Source organism: Sus scrofa, chromosome 9 (genome assembly GCF_054392235.1).
Source record: "Sus scrofa isolate SSC_HxYL_T2T_F1_AM1 chromosome 9, Sscrofa_HxYL_maternal_Yorkshire_Landrace_v2.0, whole genome shotgun sequence".
Classification (NCBI taxonomy): Eukaryota; Metazoa; Chordata; class Mammalia; order Artiodactyla; family Suidae; genus Sus; species Sus scrofa.
In genome coordinates, this window is record NC_139391.1 from 16,926,465 (window position 1) to 16,944,548 (window position 18,084).

The 18,084-nt window shown below is 44.0% G+C and overlaps 1 protein-coding gene across 2 annotated transcripts in view; it reads right to left on the minus strand.

Annotated features, from left to right (window-relative positions):
• The window catches only part of LOC110255407 (uncharacterized), a 689,852-nt gene that overhangs the window by 616,976 nt on the left and 54,792 nt on the right, over nucleotides 1–18,084 (minus strand). The window contains exon 2 of one of the 2 annotated variants that reach the window (XM_084975506.1): nucleotides 12,695–12,872. In XM_084975506.1, the coding sequence (XP_084831632.1) occupies nucleotides 12,695–12,821 (127 nt within the window). In that variant the 5' untranslated portion in view covers nucleotides 12,822–12,872. Of the gene's footprint in view, nucleotides 1–11,355; nucleotides 12,873–18,084 lie in introns of those variants that run through there. The other variant, XR_002335555.2, reaches the window with a different exon arrangement.

An 18,084-nucleotide genomic window follows, 5' to 3' on the forward strand; every position in this document is an offset into this window, starting at 1 on the left:
TTCCTGCTGTGGCACAGTGGGTTAAGGATCCAACTGCAGCGGCTCAGGTGACTGCAGAGGCTCAGGTGACTGCAGATCGATGGGTTCGATCCCTGGCCTGGTGCAGTGTGTTAAATGATCTGGCATTGCCGAAGCTGTGGCACAGGTTGCAACTATGGCTTCACTCCGTGGGTTAAGATCTGGCGTTGCTGTGAGCTGCAGGGTAGTTTGCAGATGTGGCTTGGATCCTGAGTTGCTGTGGCTGTGGCATAGGCCCGCAGATAAACCTCCAATTAGACCCCTAGCCCAGGAACATCCATATGCCACAGGTGTGGCCCCAACAAAGAAAAAAAAAAAAAGAACCAGCTGACACCTTGATTGCAGCCTTATGAGATGCTGAGCACAGAACCCAGTTAAGCCCACTTCTGACCTCCAAAATTGTGTTGTGATACATGAATATTTTTTAAGCCACTAAATGTGGTCATTTGTTATGGCAACGATAGGAAACAAATATACAGCCAATGAGGAACATAGCCACTGCCAAAACCAGAGATCCATGTGGGGAGGCAGGGGAATAACACCCCAATCTCTATTTTCTGTCTACTTTCACACTGTAGTGACATTGAAAAAAAAAATAACATAAAACTCAAAATGTACCATTAAGACAAGAATATCGACAGCAAACTGGTTAATGAGCATAACAGATCAAGGATGGTTTAAGACTAGTCACTGTGACAGTCTTCCTGGACCAGGCACTTTGGAACAGATTCTATGACAGTACAACCTCTAACTGTGTACCCTCTCTTAACAAATGCACAGTGAATACATGAGTATTCCTGGAAACTATGGTAAACCCATCTCTAATTCCCACTGTTGATCGGATAAGCACAACCAGCACACACCTGTACTGACTGACTTCACTCTAACAAATGCAAAGATGTGTTACAGCTCAAGCCCAAAAGAGGTTCACTTCCTGCTTGTATAAAGTCCAAAAGTGGTTTCCTTCATTGACTGGCAGCTCTCCTCTAAATGATGACCTGCCAACCCAGATTCCTTCTATCTTGTGGCTCCCCCTTCCACACATGAATTCCAAGGCTGCCATCTCCATCTGCATCAAACCATAAAGGAGAAAAGGCATGGGGAAGGGTGGCATTGGGGAATCACACATGGGAAATTTGGGGGGCCCAACCCACCTGCAAGGGACGCATATAACTTTCGCTCACATTCTTCACCTAAAACTCCATCACATGCACGCCTCTGCCTGCAGACCAGGAGCTGAGAGTAGAAACCGTGCTTTGTAGCAGTTCAGGTCCTTGGAGGTTCCCAGCTTTTATCTAGCATCACTCTGTAGTCCAGTTTATAAGCAGATAAAGTACACAGTTACATCAGTCTCTGTTTGGTGTTTGCCAGGGGAGGCGCAAATTTAAGAGAGGAAGAAAACAAATCCATTCCTGCTACCTCTATGCCAATGAAGCTACCGACAAAAGACAGAGTCCTGTGCATGTGTCATCACTAGGTGGCTCTTTAGGCCTTTGGATTCTTCAAGTTTTGATCTGCGATGCTTTTCAGTGAAGCAGGATAAAAGGATTTTCCAGCCATCTGAGCAGAGATTTAAATGGCCCTATTCTTCCTGGCCTCACCCAAAGAATGGGTCTGGGCCTGCCCATGACTCTGGAAGATTAGCAACTGGGAGAAAAGAGAAGTCACCACAGTTAAGCAGGGCCTGGGGGTGTCCGCTGGATGCAGAGATGCTGAGCCCACCAGGCCTAGTCAGAGCCGTAGCTCCACTCCAGATGCTCAAGGGGACATTGCCTCACATAAACTCCGTTTCAGCATCATGCAATGGAAACTGTAATACTGTAGCAACTTAATACAGTGTTCTGGCTTTTCCAAGCACTTTCACAAACACCTTCAACCCTGTGTCATGACAGTCCTGTGAGGTCAGCATTAGGTTCCACGTTGCAGGTGGGGAAGCTGAGGGGCTAAAATGAAAACTCGCTTGCCCACGGTCACCAAGCAAGTTAGGGGCAGATGCAGAACTTGTGGTTCTTTCCACTGTTTGGTGCTCCGAGTCTTATAAAACAGTCAGGGAATTCCCACTGTGGCTCAGGGGGTTAGGAATCTGACTAGTATCCACGCGGAGGCAGGTCTGGATCCCTGGCCTTGCTCAGTAGGTTAAGGATCCGGCATTGCTGTGAGCTGTGGTGTAGGTCACAGATGTGGCTCGGATCCCATGTTGCTATGGCCGGCAGCTGTAGTTCTGATTTGACCCCTAGCCTGGAAACTTCCATATGCTGTGGATGTGGCCCTAAAAAAGACACACATACACAAAAAAGTCAATTATATGATTCTGGTGTGCCTCACTACAGCATAATGAAGTAAGCAGGACAAGTAGTGTCATCACTATATTCATCTCACAGAGGAAAATACTGAGATTCAGGAATGTTTAGCAACCTGCCCATTTGGGCAGAGGAAAGGCTATATCTCATGATTCCAGATTTCCTCTTAAAACAGGCTTTTTAATCTTAACACCAAACAAGGCCAATTTTCTCCACTTGCTGCCACATAGAGGATAAATGTTTAAATTCATTTTAAATGTTTAGGAAAGTCCTTTCTCCTCTCGCCCATCAGACATGATTGTATAATTCTGTCCAGTGTCAAGGTTAACCCTGTCTTTTACATCCTCTCATTGTACATTTTTTCAACTATATGAATCAAGAAAATAGAAAAACAAAAAAGGCATTGGCAGAGGCTGAGGAACAAATGGGTAGTAGAAAAAGCAGCCAGTTCTCCAGGGCCCCTGTGAGAAGCATGCGGCTCAGAAGAGTGGTTTTCAAACTGGGCTCCAACGCTGGCCTGGCAGCACCAGCCACTCCAGCGAGTGTCAGTGGAGCTGTTTTTCAAGCCCTCCCCTCACCCCAGGTGACTCGGAAGTTCAGCTAGGACTGAGGACCATTCTGCTCTCCAGGGTTTGCGCTTCTGCTTGAAACTTTTCCCTTAGCCAAAAGGAAATGACAATCTCATGCAGAAGAAATAAGAGCAACCTGACCTAAAAGTCAGCTACCAGCATTAGCTTAGAGTTGGGATCCATTAAGGAGCCAACAGGACTTTGATCTTCCTCAGACTCCAGATGAAATGAAAATATAGTCGCAGCTAAGGAGGGAACTGTGTGCTCTAACCACGTGATTTTCAGATTCCACTAACATCTACTGAAGTCTCCAACACGGCAGGCACTCTGCTGGAGGCTTAACAGCCTCCGAATGTAAGCCACTTGTTCCTCCGCCTCTGCCAGTGCCTTTTTTTTTGTTTTTCATTTCACAACCATCATGTGGAAATACCAGTGTCCCTGTCTTATAGATGATACTCAAAACTAGTCAAGTGACTGCCCTACCTAGTGCTTGTAAGTAGCAGAGTTCGTTACATCTCAGTTAGAAATAAGGATACCTACCTACCATGGTCTGGGAGTCTGCTATGTGCCTGGCCCTTTGCCAGTAGCTATATACATGATTTTATTTTTATTTTTACTTGTATTTTTTTGCTTTTTAGGGCTGCATCCATGGTACATGGAATTTCCCTGACTAGGGGTCGAATCAGAGTTACAGCTGCCAGCCACAGCAACGCAGGATCCAAGCTGCATCTGCAACCAACGCCACATATATACGATTTTTAATGGTCAGAACCACCCTTACCCGCAGAGTTATGTTTTTATTCCTGTTCTCCAGATGAGAAACCAACACTTGGCAAGGTTCTATCACTACCCATGGCATCACTAGGAAAAGGCGGGAGCAGAAGTCAGTGCAGGTCCCGGTCACTGTAATGGTAGCTGTGGTTGTTTCTTCATTTTCCACTGTTTTCCAGCTTGCTCTCGAAGTCAGTGTCGGTGTCTGGTGACACCTAGGAGCTACAGGTACGCTCCCCACCCCCACCTCGGCTCAGAGAAAGGCTGGTAATTAAAGTCAGGCTGCAGGCTCCCTGTTTCCTCGCCCGATTGTGTGGACGAGAACGGCTGCTCTGGCAGCCACCCATGACCCAGGCCTGTGCCAACATGCTTCAGATTCTGCCTGAGTTCTGGGCGACTGTTCAAACGTGTCCGGGTTTCTCTGGGCCATTTGGTCCCCTGCCATGCAGTGAAATCCTGTCGTTCTGGAAAGAACTGATTGAGAGATAGGAGTCGAAGCAGCAGTCTACACCCAGGTCTCCGGTGTCCTGGACTCTCTGGACACAAAACTGCCCACCCACCCTTCGGCCCTCGGCGGAGGCCTGCTCCCTGTGGGCAGAAGGATCCAAGCGCCCAGCGCGGGAAGGACACGCCACTCCCGCTCCCCACTCCGAGGGTCCTTTGTGCCAGTTGTGTTTTGTCTTCTGGGGTAAAGGCTCCGGCCACCATCGCTCCTTTAGGAACCAGCTCCTGTGAAGGGGCTGGTTAGTCACGGATTCCAAGTCATTGTGGGGGGACCGGGCGTTTTCAGTGCCGGGGCTTCCAGTGAACTTTTAAATCCTGAGATGAAAATACAGGGGCATCCAGGGCCCTTCCTCACTAAGTGCAGAGAAGAGAAGGAGCAGGAAGTTCAAGGCTCTTTGCCTGCCCTCTGTTGAGGCCTCTCTGGCCCATGGTAGTAACAAAAATAGTTACAGGTTTAAAAGGGTCTTTCTATAACACCTGGGTCTCTACACATGTCATCTAAGGCATCCACAAACCTGTGTGATACCATTACTACCATATGACAGAAGAAAAACCTGAGGCTCTGAGTTACTATTCTGCCCAAGGGCAGCAGCTGAAAGGACAATGCAGGTCTTGACATTCAGTTCTGGAGTTCCCGTTGTGGCTCAGTGGTTAACAAATCTGACTAGGAACCATGAGGTTGCAGGTTCGATCCCTGGCCTTGCTCAGTGGGTCGAGGACCCGGCATTGCCATGACCTGTGGTGTAGGTCACAGACTCAGCTTGGATCTGGCGTTGCTGTGGCTGTGGCGTAGGCTGGCAGCTACCGCTCTGATTAGGCCCCTAGTCTGGAATCCTCCATATGCTGTGGGGAGTGGCCCTAGAAAAGGCAAAAAGACCAAAAAAAAAAAAAAAAAAAAAGGACATTCAGTTCCATCTGACTGCGAGGCTCCAAAAGTGACCCTCAACCTTCAGACCATCTGACTAAGATATCAGGGACCTTATCAGTGGCCCTTATCAGAAGATAGGAGTTGCCAGCTAGACAAGCACAGGCTGAAATAGGCAATAACTGTGAACTTTCAGGGAGCCTCCCTTAAAAGTGAGGAGCCCCATTGTCTCAGCTCGGGCCGCTGTAACAAGTACCACAGAACGGGTGGCTCAAACAACAGACATTTATTTCTCACAGTTCTGGAGGCTGAAAGTTTGAGATCAAGGTGCCAGAATGGTGGGCTTCTTGGTGAGGCCCCCTTTCGTTCTGTGTCCTCACACGGAGGAAGAGAGTGTGCCAGCTTTCTGGCCTTTGCTTTTAAGAGCACTGATTCCATTCATACAAGCGCCATCCTCGTGACCTAATTAACTCCCAAAGGCCCCAACTCCAAATACCACTGCACTGGGGGTTCAGGTCTCAACCTATGGATTTTGGGGGAGACACACACATTCAATCCATACCACCCACAATTCAAGGAAAGAGTTTAAAAGGAAAAGCTCATACCTAAGTAGACCCTAGAAAGAGAGGAAAAAGAGTGTTGATGGTGCTGGGGCCCCCGGGGTGATGGCTCCAGACCAGTCCTGACCTACTGCTCCTGGGAGGAGATCGCCCTCCCACAATGCACTTGGGACCTTCGCAGCAAATGCAGTCAGCTGTACCAGCTGGTCTGTTCCTTTGAGTAAGACCAGTTTTCAAGATTGTCACCCAGGGTCAGAGCTACCTATACAGTGCCTTTGTGCAAATTAAAAGAAGAAGAAGAAGACAGCCCCTGTTTGATGCACAGCTTAGTGGCTCTAGAGTAAGCATGGGCTGGAATTTAGTTTCCACTCATCTCTATGGCTGTGCAACTCTATGATCCTGAGTTTCATGACAAGCAACAGTAGCAGAATTATCAGACTGCAGTTCTAGATTCACTTGAATCACAAAACCAGTTTGAATCCCTCTTTTGGACTTTATGTTTGTTGGACTAGGTAAGCCTCCAGGTTCTGGCATGCTCTGGGGAGAGGGGAAGCCTCTAGCAGAGAAAGACATTAAGAATTCATGCAAATAAGGCAGTAGGTGCTGGAACAATTAATTAAACATAAAGAAGCCTAGCCGTAGTTGTCCCCAGACTGGATCCCTGTGTTTTTGGACAGCACAAGTCAGTCTTCCAGCACTGGATCAGTTCTGGGGCACTGACTCAATGCTAGATTGAAAAACAGGTTTTAACCTGGGCAAATGGCAGTAAGTGAGACAAAATTCAGGGTCAGAGCATGAGCTTGCCCTGAAGCGTTAGCAACATCTGCCTTGACTGCAAGAGTGAGGGGAGGTTCCTGCCACACATGTGCCAGCTCTGGCTCACATCCCATTTCTGCAAACTCCTCTTATGTTTGCCCCTCTCTATTCCTGAGGGTGTGTGGTCACTCTCTCGCACTGTCCTCATATACTACTGCTGTTGCTTGAAGTTAACCAGAAGCTCTGTTGGGGCAGGGAGACTCCAGGTTTCCATGTCCACCTTTCTAGCTATCACATCCCCATCACTGAGCACAGTACCCGCCCTCAGTAGCAACTATGTAAAAATGTGCGACATGAAAGAAAGAACATACAGCTCATTGGAGCCACTTGTGATACGTGCCAGCAGAGTTAGAACCTTCTTTTTGTTCCTGAAGGACTTCACTTATGCCCTAGTTCCAGCGCCTAACACACAATGGTTGTCTGTCTGTCTCACTAGGTTATGTACCACTTGAAGTTAGGACCTGTGGTACATTTATCTCTGCATCTTCGTGCCTGGCACATAATGGGCACATTTACAGAGCTATATATGTGCTATAGAAAAGGTATTTGAATAAGAACTAAATTAATGTTACATGAATGAATACCTTCCCTAAGGCAGTTTCTTTCCTTCACCAGAAATATCCTCTTCCTCCAAGTACTTCTCCAAATCTTACCCATTCTTGAGTTCCTGCTCCACACTCTGAAAGAGCTCTGATTTCACATGTCCCAACAGCCGTGGCCACATAGGCGTAATGAAAATAGCAGGTTGGCATTAGATTTGTTGAAAAGTTTTTCTGCGAGATGAACTGACTTCTTTTCACTTTTATTAAGATCTAATTAACATGTGACATTACATAAATTAACAGCATACAACATGATGATTTGATAAGTATATGCATTGCAAAATGATTTCAAGCACCTTCATCATTACATATGGTTATCATCTTTTATTGTGGTGGTAGTGAAAATACTTAAGATCTACTCGCTTAGCAACTTCCTTTTTTTTTTTTTTTTTTTTTTTTGGTTGCCTCACAGCATATGGAGTTTTTGGGGCCTGGGATCAGATCTGAGCCACAGTTGCCACCTAAGCCACAGGTGGCAATGCAGGATCCTTAAACCACTGTGCTGGGCCAGGGTTCGAACCTGCATCCCAGCACTCCCAAGATGCCACTGATCCAGGTACACTACAGTGGGAACTCCTTAGCAACTTTCAAATATACAATTCCGTTTTGTTTACTATCATTGCCATGATGGACAACAGATCCCTGGAACTTATTCATCTAATAACTGAAAGTCTGTACCCTTTGACCAACATTTCCCGTTTTTCCTCATCCCGAGCCATCCCCAATCTACTCTGCTTCTATGTGTTGACATTTTTAGATTCTACATGTAAGTGAGATTATACAGTATCTTTCTTTGTCTGACATATTTTATTTAGAATAATGCCCTCAATGTTCATTTATAGTGTCACAAATAGCAAAATTCCCTTCTGTTTTTAAGGGTAAATAATATTCCATTGTAAATACATTACATTTTCTTTATCCTTTCATCTGTCAATAGACATTTAGGTGGTTTCCATATCTTGGCTATTATGAATAATGCTGCAATGAACGTGAGGGTGCAGAATCCCTCTGAGATAGCGAGTTCATTTCCTTTGGTTATATAGTCGAGAGTGGGATTGCTGGATCAGATGGCAGTTCTAGCATTACATTTTTGAGAAAACTCCATATTGTTTTCCATAATTACTGTACCAATTTACATTCCAACCAATACTGCACAAGCATTCCCTTTATGCCAATACTGCGTGTCTCTTTTCTTTTTAATAACAGCCATTCTGATGCGTGAGAGATGATAACTCATCGTAGTTTTGATTCTCATTTTCCTAATAATTAGCGATGTTGAGCACCTTTCCATATAACTACTGACCACTTGTATGTCTGGAGCAATGAGCATTCAGGTTCCTTACCATTTTTTTTTTTTTTTTTTTTTCCTCTCTTGGCTGCACCTGCAACACAGGAAGTTCTGGAGCTGTGACCTATACCACAGCTGCAACAAACTGGATCCTCCACCCACTGCCTCGGGACAAGGATTGAACTGGCACCTCCACAGAGACAAGCCGGATCAGCAACCCACTGCACCACAGTGGGAACTCCTCTTTGTCCTTTTTGTTTGTTTGTTTTTGGGGCCACAGGTGTGGCATATGGAAATTCCAAGGCTAGGGGTCAAATCAGAGCTACAGCTGCCACCACAGCCACAGCCACAGCAGTGCCAGACCCATGCCTATACCACAGCTCACAGCAACACCAGATCCTTAAAGCACTGAGCAAGGCCAGGGATCAAACCCGCATCCTCATGGATACTGGTCGGGTTTGTTTCTGCTGAGCCACAGTGGGAACTCCTCTTTGTCCATCTTTAAATTGAGTTACTTGGGGTTTTGTCATTGAGTTACTGGAGTTCCTTATGTATTTTGTATATTAATCCCTAGTGAGATATACGGTTTGCAAATATTTTCTCTCATTTCACAGGTTGCCTTTTTCTTTTGTTGATTCTTTAGTTTGATGAGGTCCTAATTGTTGATTTTTCTTTTGTTGCTTATGCTTTTGGTGTCATATCCAAAGCTTCGTTGCCAAGCCCATTGTTAAGAGGTTTATCCCTATGTTTTCTTCTAGGAGTTTTATGATTTGAAATTCTGTTCTTAAATATTTAATACATTTTGAGTTAATTATTGTGAATGGTGTAAGATTGGGGTCCAATTTCTTTTGCATGCAAATATTGAGGTTTCCCAACACCATTAATTGATGAGCTCACCCTTTCCCCACTGAGTCTTTGTGGCTCTCTTGTCACATATTAGTCAACTGTATATGTGTGGGTTTATTTCTGGGCTCTCAATTCCATTCCATTGGTCTATGTGTCTGTTTTTATGCCAGTAAAACATGGTTTTTATATTACCATAGTTGTGTAATATAGGCTGAAATCAGGAAGTGTGACAGGTATAGCTTGTTCCTTTTAAGATCACTTTGGTCAACTAATCCACTACAAAGGAAGCAAGACCATACAATGGAGAGAAGACAATTTCTTCAATACACGATGGTGGGAAAACTGGACAACTACATGTAAAGGAATGAAATTAGAACATTCTCTAACACCATATGCAAAAATAAACTCAAAATGGATTAAAGACCTAAATGTTAGACTGGATTCTATAAAATTCTTAGAGGAAAACATAAGCCAAACACTCTCTGAAATAATCTGTAGCAATATCTTGTCAGATCCACCTCCTAGAGTAATAAAAAGAAAAACAAAAATAAACAAGTTGGACCTGATTAAACTTTAAAGTTTTGTATATAGCAAAGGAGATCATAAACAAAATGAAAAGGCAACCCACAAAATCAAAGAAAATATTTGCAAATGAAGCGATTGACAAGGGATTAATCTCCAAAATATACCTCCTGCAGCTCAATGTCAAAAAAAGAAAAATAACCCAATCAAAAAGGGGTAGAAAACCTGAATAGACATTTTCCCAAAGAAGACATAGAGATGGCAAAAAAAAAAAAATGAAAAGATGCTCAACATCACTAATTATTAGAAAAGTAGAAATCAAAACTAAGGTACCACCTTACACCAGCCAGAATGGCCATCATCAAAAGTCTACAAATAATAAATGCTGGAGAGGGTGTGGAGTAAAGGGAACTCTCCTACACTGTTGGTGGGAATGTAAATTGCTACAACCACTATGGAAAACAGTATGGAGTTTCCTCAAAAAACTAAATATAAAACTACCATATGATCCAGCAATCCCACTCCTGGGCATCTATCCAGAGAAAGCCATAATTGGAAAAGATGTGTGCACTCCAGTATTCGTTGCAGCACTATTTACAATTGTTAATACGTGGAAGCAACCTAAATGTCCATTGACAGATAAATGGATAAAGAAGATGTGGTACATATATACAATGAAATATTACTCAGCCATAAAAAAAGAATGAAGGAATGCCATTTGCAGCAACATGGATAGATTATCATATTAAGTGAAGTTAGTGAAAGGCAAATATCGTATATCACTTTTATGTGGAATCTTTAAAAAAGCATACACATAAACTTATTTTCAGAACAGAAGCATCCTCATAGACTTTGAAAACAAATTTATGATTACCAAAGAGAACAGGTGGTGGGAAAAGGGTGGAGTAGGAGTTTGGGATTGGCATATGCACACTGGAGGATATGGAATGATTGGCCAACAGGGACCTCCTGTATAGCACAGGGAACTCTACCCAATATTCTGTGATGGTCTATATGGGAAAATAAATTGAAAAGGAAAAAAAACATTGCTTTGGCTATTTGGGGTCTTCTGTGGTTCCATGTAAATTATAGAATTGTTTCATCTGTTTCTGTGAAAAATTCCATTGGAAATTTGATAGGGATTGCATTGAATCTGTAGAATGGTCATTTTTATAAGTTTTCTTATCTTTTATTTATTTATTTTTTTCTGGCCATGCCCACAGCATGCAGAAGTTTCCATGCCAGGGATTGAACCCAAACCACAGCAGTGATAGTGCCAAATCCTTAACTGCTAGGCCACCAGGGAACTCCCATGGGTATTTTAACTATCTTAATTCTTGTGATTCATCCATGAATATAGAATATCTTTTCATTTATTTGTGTCTTCTCCAATTTATTTCATCAAAGCCATGATTTCAGTATATAGATCTTTCACTTCCTTGATAAAATTTATTTCTCAGTATTTTTATTCTTTTGGATATTATTTTGAATAGGACTATTTTATTTATTTCATTCTCAGAGAATTCATTCTCCATATACAGGAACGCAACTGATTTTTGCGTGTTGATTTTGCATCCTTGAATTTTACTGTATTTATTGATTCTAAAAGTTTTTTGCTGGACCTTTTATGATTTTCTATATAGAAGATCGTGTTATCTGCAAATAGAGACAATTTTACTTCTTCCTTTCCAATCTGTTTGTTTTTTATTTCTTTTACTTGCCTAACTGCTCTAGCTAGGGCTTCCAGTACTGTGTTGAATAGGAGTGGTGAGAGCGGGCATCTTTGTCTTGCTCCTGACCTTAGAGGAAAAGCTTTCAAACATTTGCTGTTGAGTGTGATGTTAGTTGTGGGTTTTTTATATATGGCCTTTATTAAGTCAAGGCATGTTCCCTCCATATCCACTTTGTTGAAAGTTTTCGTCATGAAAGGATGTTAGATTTTGTCAAATGATTTTTTTCTGATCAAATGATTTTAATCCTTCATTTTATTAATGTTACATACATTAGTTGGTTTACATAGGTTGAAACATGCTTGAATCCCTGGGGAAAAAAAACACTTAATTGTAGTGTATGATCCTTTTAATGTACTGTTCAATTTGATTTGCTAATATTTTGTTGAGGATTTTTCTTCAGTATTCCTCAGAGATGTATTGGCCTATGATTACCTTTTCTTGTAATGTTATCTGGCTTTGGTATCGGGGTAATACTAGCCTCAAAAACTGCAGCTGGCTTACTATATGATGAGACAGGGCCACAGGCTGTAATCCACAATTGGACAGGCCACTAGCTGTGCTCTGATGTTGGGCTGGCTCCCTGATTGGGTTGGACCACTGAATATGCTCAATAATTGACTTGGGCCTTAGGCTCTGAGACTGGGCAGGTTTGGTGCCCAGCCTCCATGGTTGGACAAGGCCACAAGCTGTGCTCTGTTGCTAGGTAGGACTGATGGCTTGCTTCCCTGCCCAAACAGAGCAGTAAACTGGGCTCAGAGGCTGCTCATGGTCTCTTGCCAGGCTCTTGCCAGGCAGGACTGGGGGCTTGGCATCCAGGGTGGGTAGGGTCATAGTATAAGATCTTCGGCCAGACAGCCCCTTGGGTGGGGACCCAAACTGTGCAGAACTGCCCACAAAACCCGGCCAGACAGGGCCTCTAGCTCACTCTGTGGGTAGGCAGGACACTGGTCAGGCTCTCTGCTCAGGTGTCATCACCAGCAGGAACATAATTGGCCAAGACCCACATGTTCTTTGCTGTGAGCCTCATCCCCTTCTCTGTCTCTAGCTGATCCCTACTAGTCTACCCTCATTGACTCCCCCAGTGATTCCTGTGAGGCAAGGCTGAAGTGGCCCTCCTGGAACGCATCCTGGAATGCTGGGGAAGCTGGATTTTGACCTTGAGCTCTCTTTATCCCACAGAAGAGATTATAGGCCCTGAGAAACCCTCCAGGAACAGAACTATGCCTGCAGAGGGGAGGGGCCATGCAAAGCGACATCGTGGTCTCAACCTTTCCAGTGCAGTTTTTCTTTGTTTCTGTACCTTGGATCCAAGCGTATGCTTCAGCCTTACTCCTAGGATTTGGAATCTTCCCAGAGGCATCTTGTGCACAGTTGCCATCAGGTCTTTCTGTGAAGGAGACTGAAGCCAGGACCACTTGTTCCACCATCTCATTAACATCAGTCCTCCTGACTGATATTTCTTTATTACCATATTCAACCTTGAAAAAAAAACAATTATTTTTATACTGTGGCCAAACAAATAAAATCATGACTTATATAGTTAATTTCATGCCTTTCTAATAATCCTACAAATTTCTGATTTTAACAAAAGCTTCTCCTTTGGAGAAATGACTAGTGGGAGTCTTTCATGGGGTAAATATTACCAAGAAGCTGGAACAGGGCTAGAAACATTGAGTCGGATGCTTTCCTAGGGTCCAGGAAAGAAGCTTAGTCACAAGGTCCCAGAGGCAACTGGAACTTGGACTTGGATACACGTTAGGGAAAAGAGAGGACGAGAGGGACAGGTGAGACATTCCGAGCTGTTAGAATCCAAGCACAGCAATCACATGAGAGGCAGCATTTTAGTTCCAAGGCCTCTTCAAAGGCATCTTGAAGCAGTGGCTGGAGCCAGCAGAGAATCTGATATCAAGAAAGGACAGAGGCCTGGAGTTCCCGTTGTGGCGCAGCGGAAACGAATCCGGTTAGGAACCATAAGGTTGCAGGTTCGATCCCTGGCCTCGCTCAGAGGGTTCAGGATCTGGCATTGCCATGAGCTGTGGTGTAGGTCACATATGTGGCTCGGATCTGGCATTGCTGTGGCTCTGGCATAGGCCGGCAGCAACAGCTCCAATGAGACCCCTAGCCTGGGAACCTTCATATGCCATAGGTGCAGCCCTAAAAAGACAGAAAAAGCCAAAAAGGGGTGGGGGTACAGAGACTTGCCAGTAGCAACTCGGAGGGCTGGCAATTTATTCACATAATAAGTATTTGAGCCCCTGTATGTCAGACCCAGGTAGTCCCTGGAGGTACAACAACAAACAGGGCACACACAATGCCTGCACTCACAAGCCTTAAGTCTAGAGCCAAAGACAAAGGGCCAGGCCTCAGCTAAGTGAACTGGATGCCCCGATGGAGCTCCAGACCCAGCCAACCCTGAGCAGAAGACAGGGCAAAAGCAGTGCCATGCAGATCAAGCACACACCAAGGAGGGCAGAGGAAAGGCCGCATGCTCCTGAACTCACAGAAGCTTGTTAGATTCCCCACACCACCACTGGGCCAGTAGACTCACCTCTTGGTGAGGAGCAGATACCCTCAGCACTATCAGGCTCTTAGCAGCCCAGATGCTGAGTATTTGCAGCTCAGGGAAGTTGGATGCAGTGAGGTTCAACAATAGCCTCAGAGTGCCTAACAAATAGCCAGCTTCAGCATCTCTGCCAGACGCCCCTCATTCTGACCAAGCCTGGGCATGAACTGAGCTGCTCAGTCTGCTTGCTAGCATTATTGGCAATGGAGAGCCCATCCCTTAAATTGTGGACAGCTTCTATAGGTTGTATTATTTCTGTTGAGAGTCCTTTCCTACCATTCCCTAAAATGAAATGAAATGGAATGAAATGAAATATGGCATGTTGCATAAGTCTTATTTAAGCACACAAAAGATTTGTGTGACATGGTAATAGGATTTAATTTTGCTTGTTATAGTGTCCATTGTTTTATTAGTTTCCTAGGATTGCTGTAACAAAGTGCCACAAACTAACTGGATTAAAATAATATAAATTTATTATTGTACAGTTCTGGAAGCTAGAAGTCTGAAATCAGGGTGTCAGTAGGGTCCATATGAAGGTGTTAGAAAAAGATTCTTCTTTGCCTCTTCTCGCTTCTGGTGCTGATGGCACTCCTTGGTACCACTCCAGTCACATGGCTGACTTCTCACTTCAGGTCTTCATATTGTTGTCCTCTCTTTGTGTCTCTCTCTGCATCTAAATTTCTCCTTGACATCAGTCATATTGGAATAGTTCCCACTATAGTGACCTCATTTTAACTTGATAACCTCTGATTAGATAAGACCTTATTTCCAGATAAAGTCACTTTCTGAGAGCCTAGGAGTTGGGACTTCAACACATCTTTTTGAGGGAACACAACCCAACCCATAACATTTATTCTAGGTAATAAGTGGCTCTTGAGCCAATGGCCAGGAATCTTAGCCAATCTAGCCACATATCACCACCACCACCATGCCCTCTGTCTCCCCCTTCTTCCCCCCACCCCCACTGCCATCGCATTCTATGAATAAATAAATATGATTTTTCTCAACTTGGAATATGTTTTTAGAAACATCGCATTGGGGGGAAAAAAACCTGCCTATATGATTTAGTTAGCAATTAAACTATCTAGTACTTTGTGACATATCTTGGATTCCTACATTGTTTCTTCACTCTCATATTGGCTCTAAACATTTCTTGTCCTTATAGTCTTAACTGTTTAACTCAATTTTAGACCCTCTGAGAACAGAGCTTCTAGTTATTGTTAATCTCACAGAGAAAGATTTTGGTCACACTCTATGGGGGGAACAAATGATTGAAAGCATATCACCATACATTCTATGCCTGCCACCAAACATACCACTCCAGGCAAAGTAACTGTGCCCTTTGGCCCAATAAAATTATTAGTATGGTTGTTCTTGCCACATACAAAATTCCTACCACAATTAGGGTTTCCACAGAAAGCTGGCTGTCTTGGCACAGTAGGTCCTTAACAAATAGTAGCATATATGGCCAGTGGACAAGTTTGGGGCAAAGCTCAAATGTGAAGTTCCTTCTTCAACTTCAAAGCCTCATAAAATTCATCCAGCAATCACTTATTACATGTAACTATTGCTGGATCCCAGAAAATGATAGGGATGCAGAGGTGAGTATCTGCCCGTTAGAGAGCAGGCAGAGGAATAACTACTCTTACAACAATATAGTTAACTGTAACGAGAAGATAAGCCTGGGGTCTTGGCATATCATAGATGAGTCCAGAGTAGAAGCACTTAACTGATCCAGAGAGGCTTAAAAAGGTGACACTTAGGAGTTCCCATCGTGGCGCAGTGGTTAACAAATCCGACTAGGAACCATGGGGTTGAGGGTTCGGTCCCTGCCCTTGCTCAGTGGGTTAACGATCCAGCGTTGCTGTGAGCTGTGGTGTAGGTTGCAGACACAGCTCGGATCCCGTGTTGCTGTGGCTCTGGCGTAGGCCGGTGGCTGCAGCTCCGATTCGACCCCTAGCCTGGGAAACTCCATATGATGCAGGAGCGGCCCAAGAAATAGCAAAAAGACAAAAAAAAAAAAAAAAGGTAACACTTAGGGTGAGAATGATATGTTTAGTAGGAATTAGCAAGCAGAGAAAAATGGGGAGTGCATTCTAGGTAGGTGTAGGTAGTACAGAAATACATTCATGAAGTGACATGGATATGGAACATTCAAGCATCTATCTACAATTAGTCTATATTCCTGTAACATAGATACTATAGCGAAGTGGTAGTAAGACAAGAGAGGCTGACAGGAGCCATATGTTTAAGCTAACTTTGAACTTTACCTTGAAAGTGACAAGGAGGCACTAAAAGATTTTAAGAAAAGGAGTAATGACCGGAGTTGCTTTTTTAGCAAGATGGCATCAGCAAGCAATGAGGAGGATGAATTAAAGGACCATGAGTTTAAAGACAAGGAGATCATTAGGACATCATTGCCGGAGGTGAGGTGAGGGGTGATGAGGACCCAAATTAAGGAAGGGATATTGGAGGCTGGAGATATAGGAGACTGAGGATAACTGATGGAGCAGCATCTTGTCTTCATGAAACAGGAGAGCAGGATGCTGAGCTCCGAAAGCAGGTGAGGGTCCCACCTGCCTGAGAGAAAATCCTTTGTGGAGGGGAGGTTACAACAGAAGCAGTCTTGTCAGAACATGGAATGAAGAGGGGGTAGAGTGGAGGCTTGAATGGAGATGAGCAAAGGCTTGGAACAGTTATTTAGAAGATGGAAGAAGACTAAAACACACTCCAAGAACTCAGGGATGCCCAGCTGAGATGGGGAGTCATAAATATGCAGCATATAATGTAATTATTATCACCAACTAGGCGAAGTCTTACAACTGCAAGCACATTATAAATCTGGTCCTGAAAAATAGCTACCATTATACTTAAAAATCATTGTCTATGTATGGGCAAGTACATAGCTAACCAGGAGACAAAAATACCTCATCACAGACTGCGGGATAAAATGACATTCGAAAGCCTGCAACAATCCATTCAGCCTTTGGCAGGACTATTGTTAATGGGCACTCCTTACTGTACTATGGTAGGTGGCACAGTCAGACACACATGACCTCAGGCTGGAAAGCAACATGTGGAGAGGAAGAATCAGAGACGGAATCATTTGGAGGCTACACAGGGGCCAAGCACACATTGTTGGCATCCTGGATAACAAGGCAGTTTGGAAAATTGACCTAATGCCAAACCTTAGCTGCAGGGTACGAAGAACTATCTCTCCCTCTTGGTGGCCATTTATACAAACCCTATGCCAAAACCCCATGAAAACCCTTTGGGATAGTTACCCAATTTTGCCCATGGGAAGACTGCATTTCAATACAATTAAACAACTAGCCCATGGCTGGTAAATTAGCAGAGATGAGATGTTGCTAAATTGATTGATTTAGTCCCTCCCCTTGTCCTTACATTCTACCTATAAAATCGAAGATAATAATAACACCTTAAGCAGAGATCTTCGTAAGCATTAAATGCGGTCATATGTGTGAAAGTGCCAGACACCCACAGCAACTGTTTACATATTTATCTAGCACAGTGGTTTGCAACTGATAGCAATTTTGCCCCCCACGGCATTTGTGGTAATGGAGACATTTTTGATTGTTGCTCTAGGAGAATGCTATTGGTAGCTAGTGAGTAGAGGCCAGGGATGCTGCTAAACATTCTATGACACGAAGGACAGCCCTCCTAGCAGAGACTTATCCCACCCAAAATGTCAATAGTGGTGAGGTTGAGTCCCTGCTATCAGAATAATGCAGGAGCTGGGAGCCACACACACTAACAAAGCACAGCAGAGCCTCCCAAGTAACAGGCAGGTCTTGGTGACCCGACACTTGTAGATCTGGATCTTGGGTCCACAACTTGCTTGCAGCAGTTATTTAACCTGTCTGTGCCTCACTTGCAAATGAGGATAATAACAGCACCTACCTCATGGAACTGAGAGAGAGGCTCATTGAGTTGGTCCTTAGCTCAGAGCTGGCACATGGAAACAAGCAGTGGTGGTGTTATCATTAGTAATGAAAGGTATGGCAAGGAAGATGCTGGGAGAAAGACACCTTGTTTTACTAAACTGGGTAAGAAGAGGAAATTAAGAAACATTGCAGTGACACTAAAGCCTTAGTAATTGTCCCAGG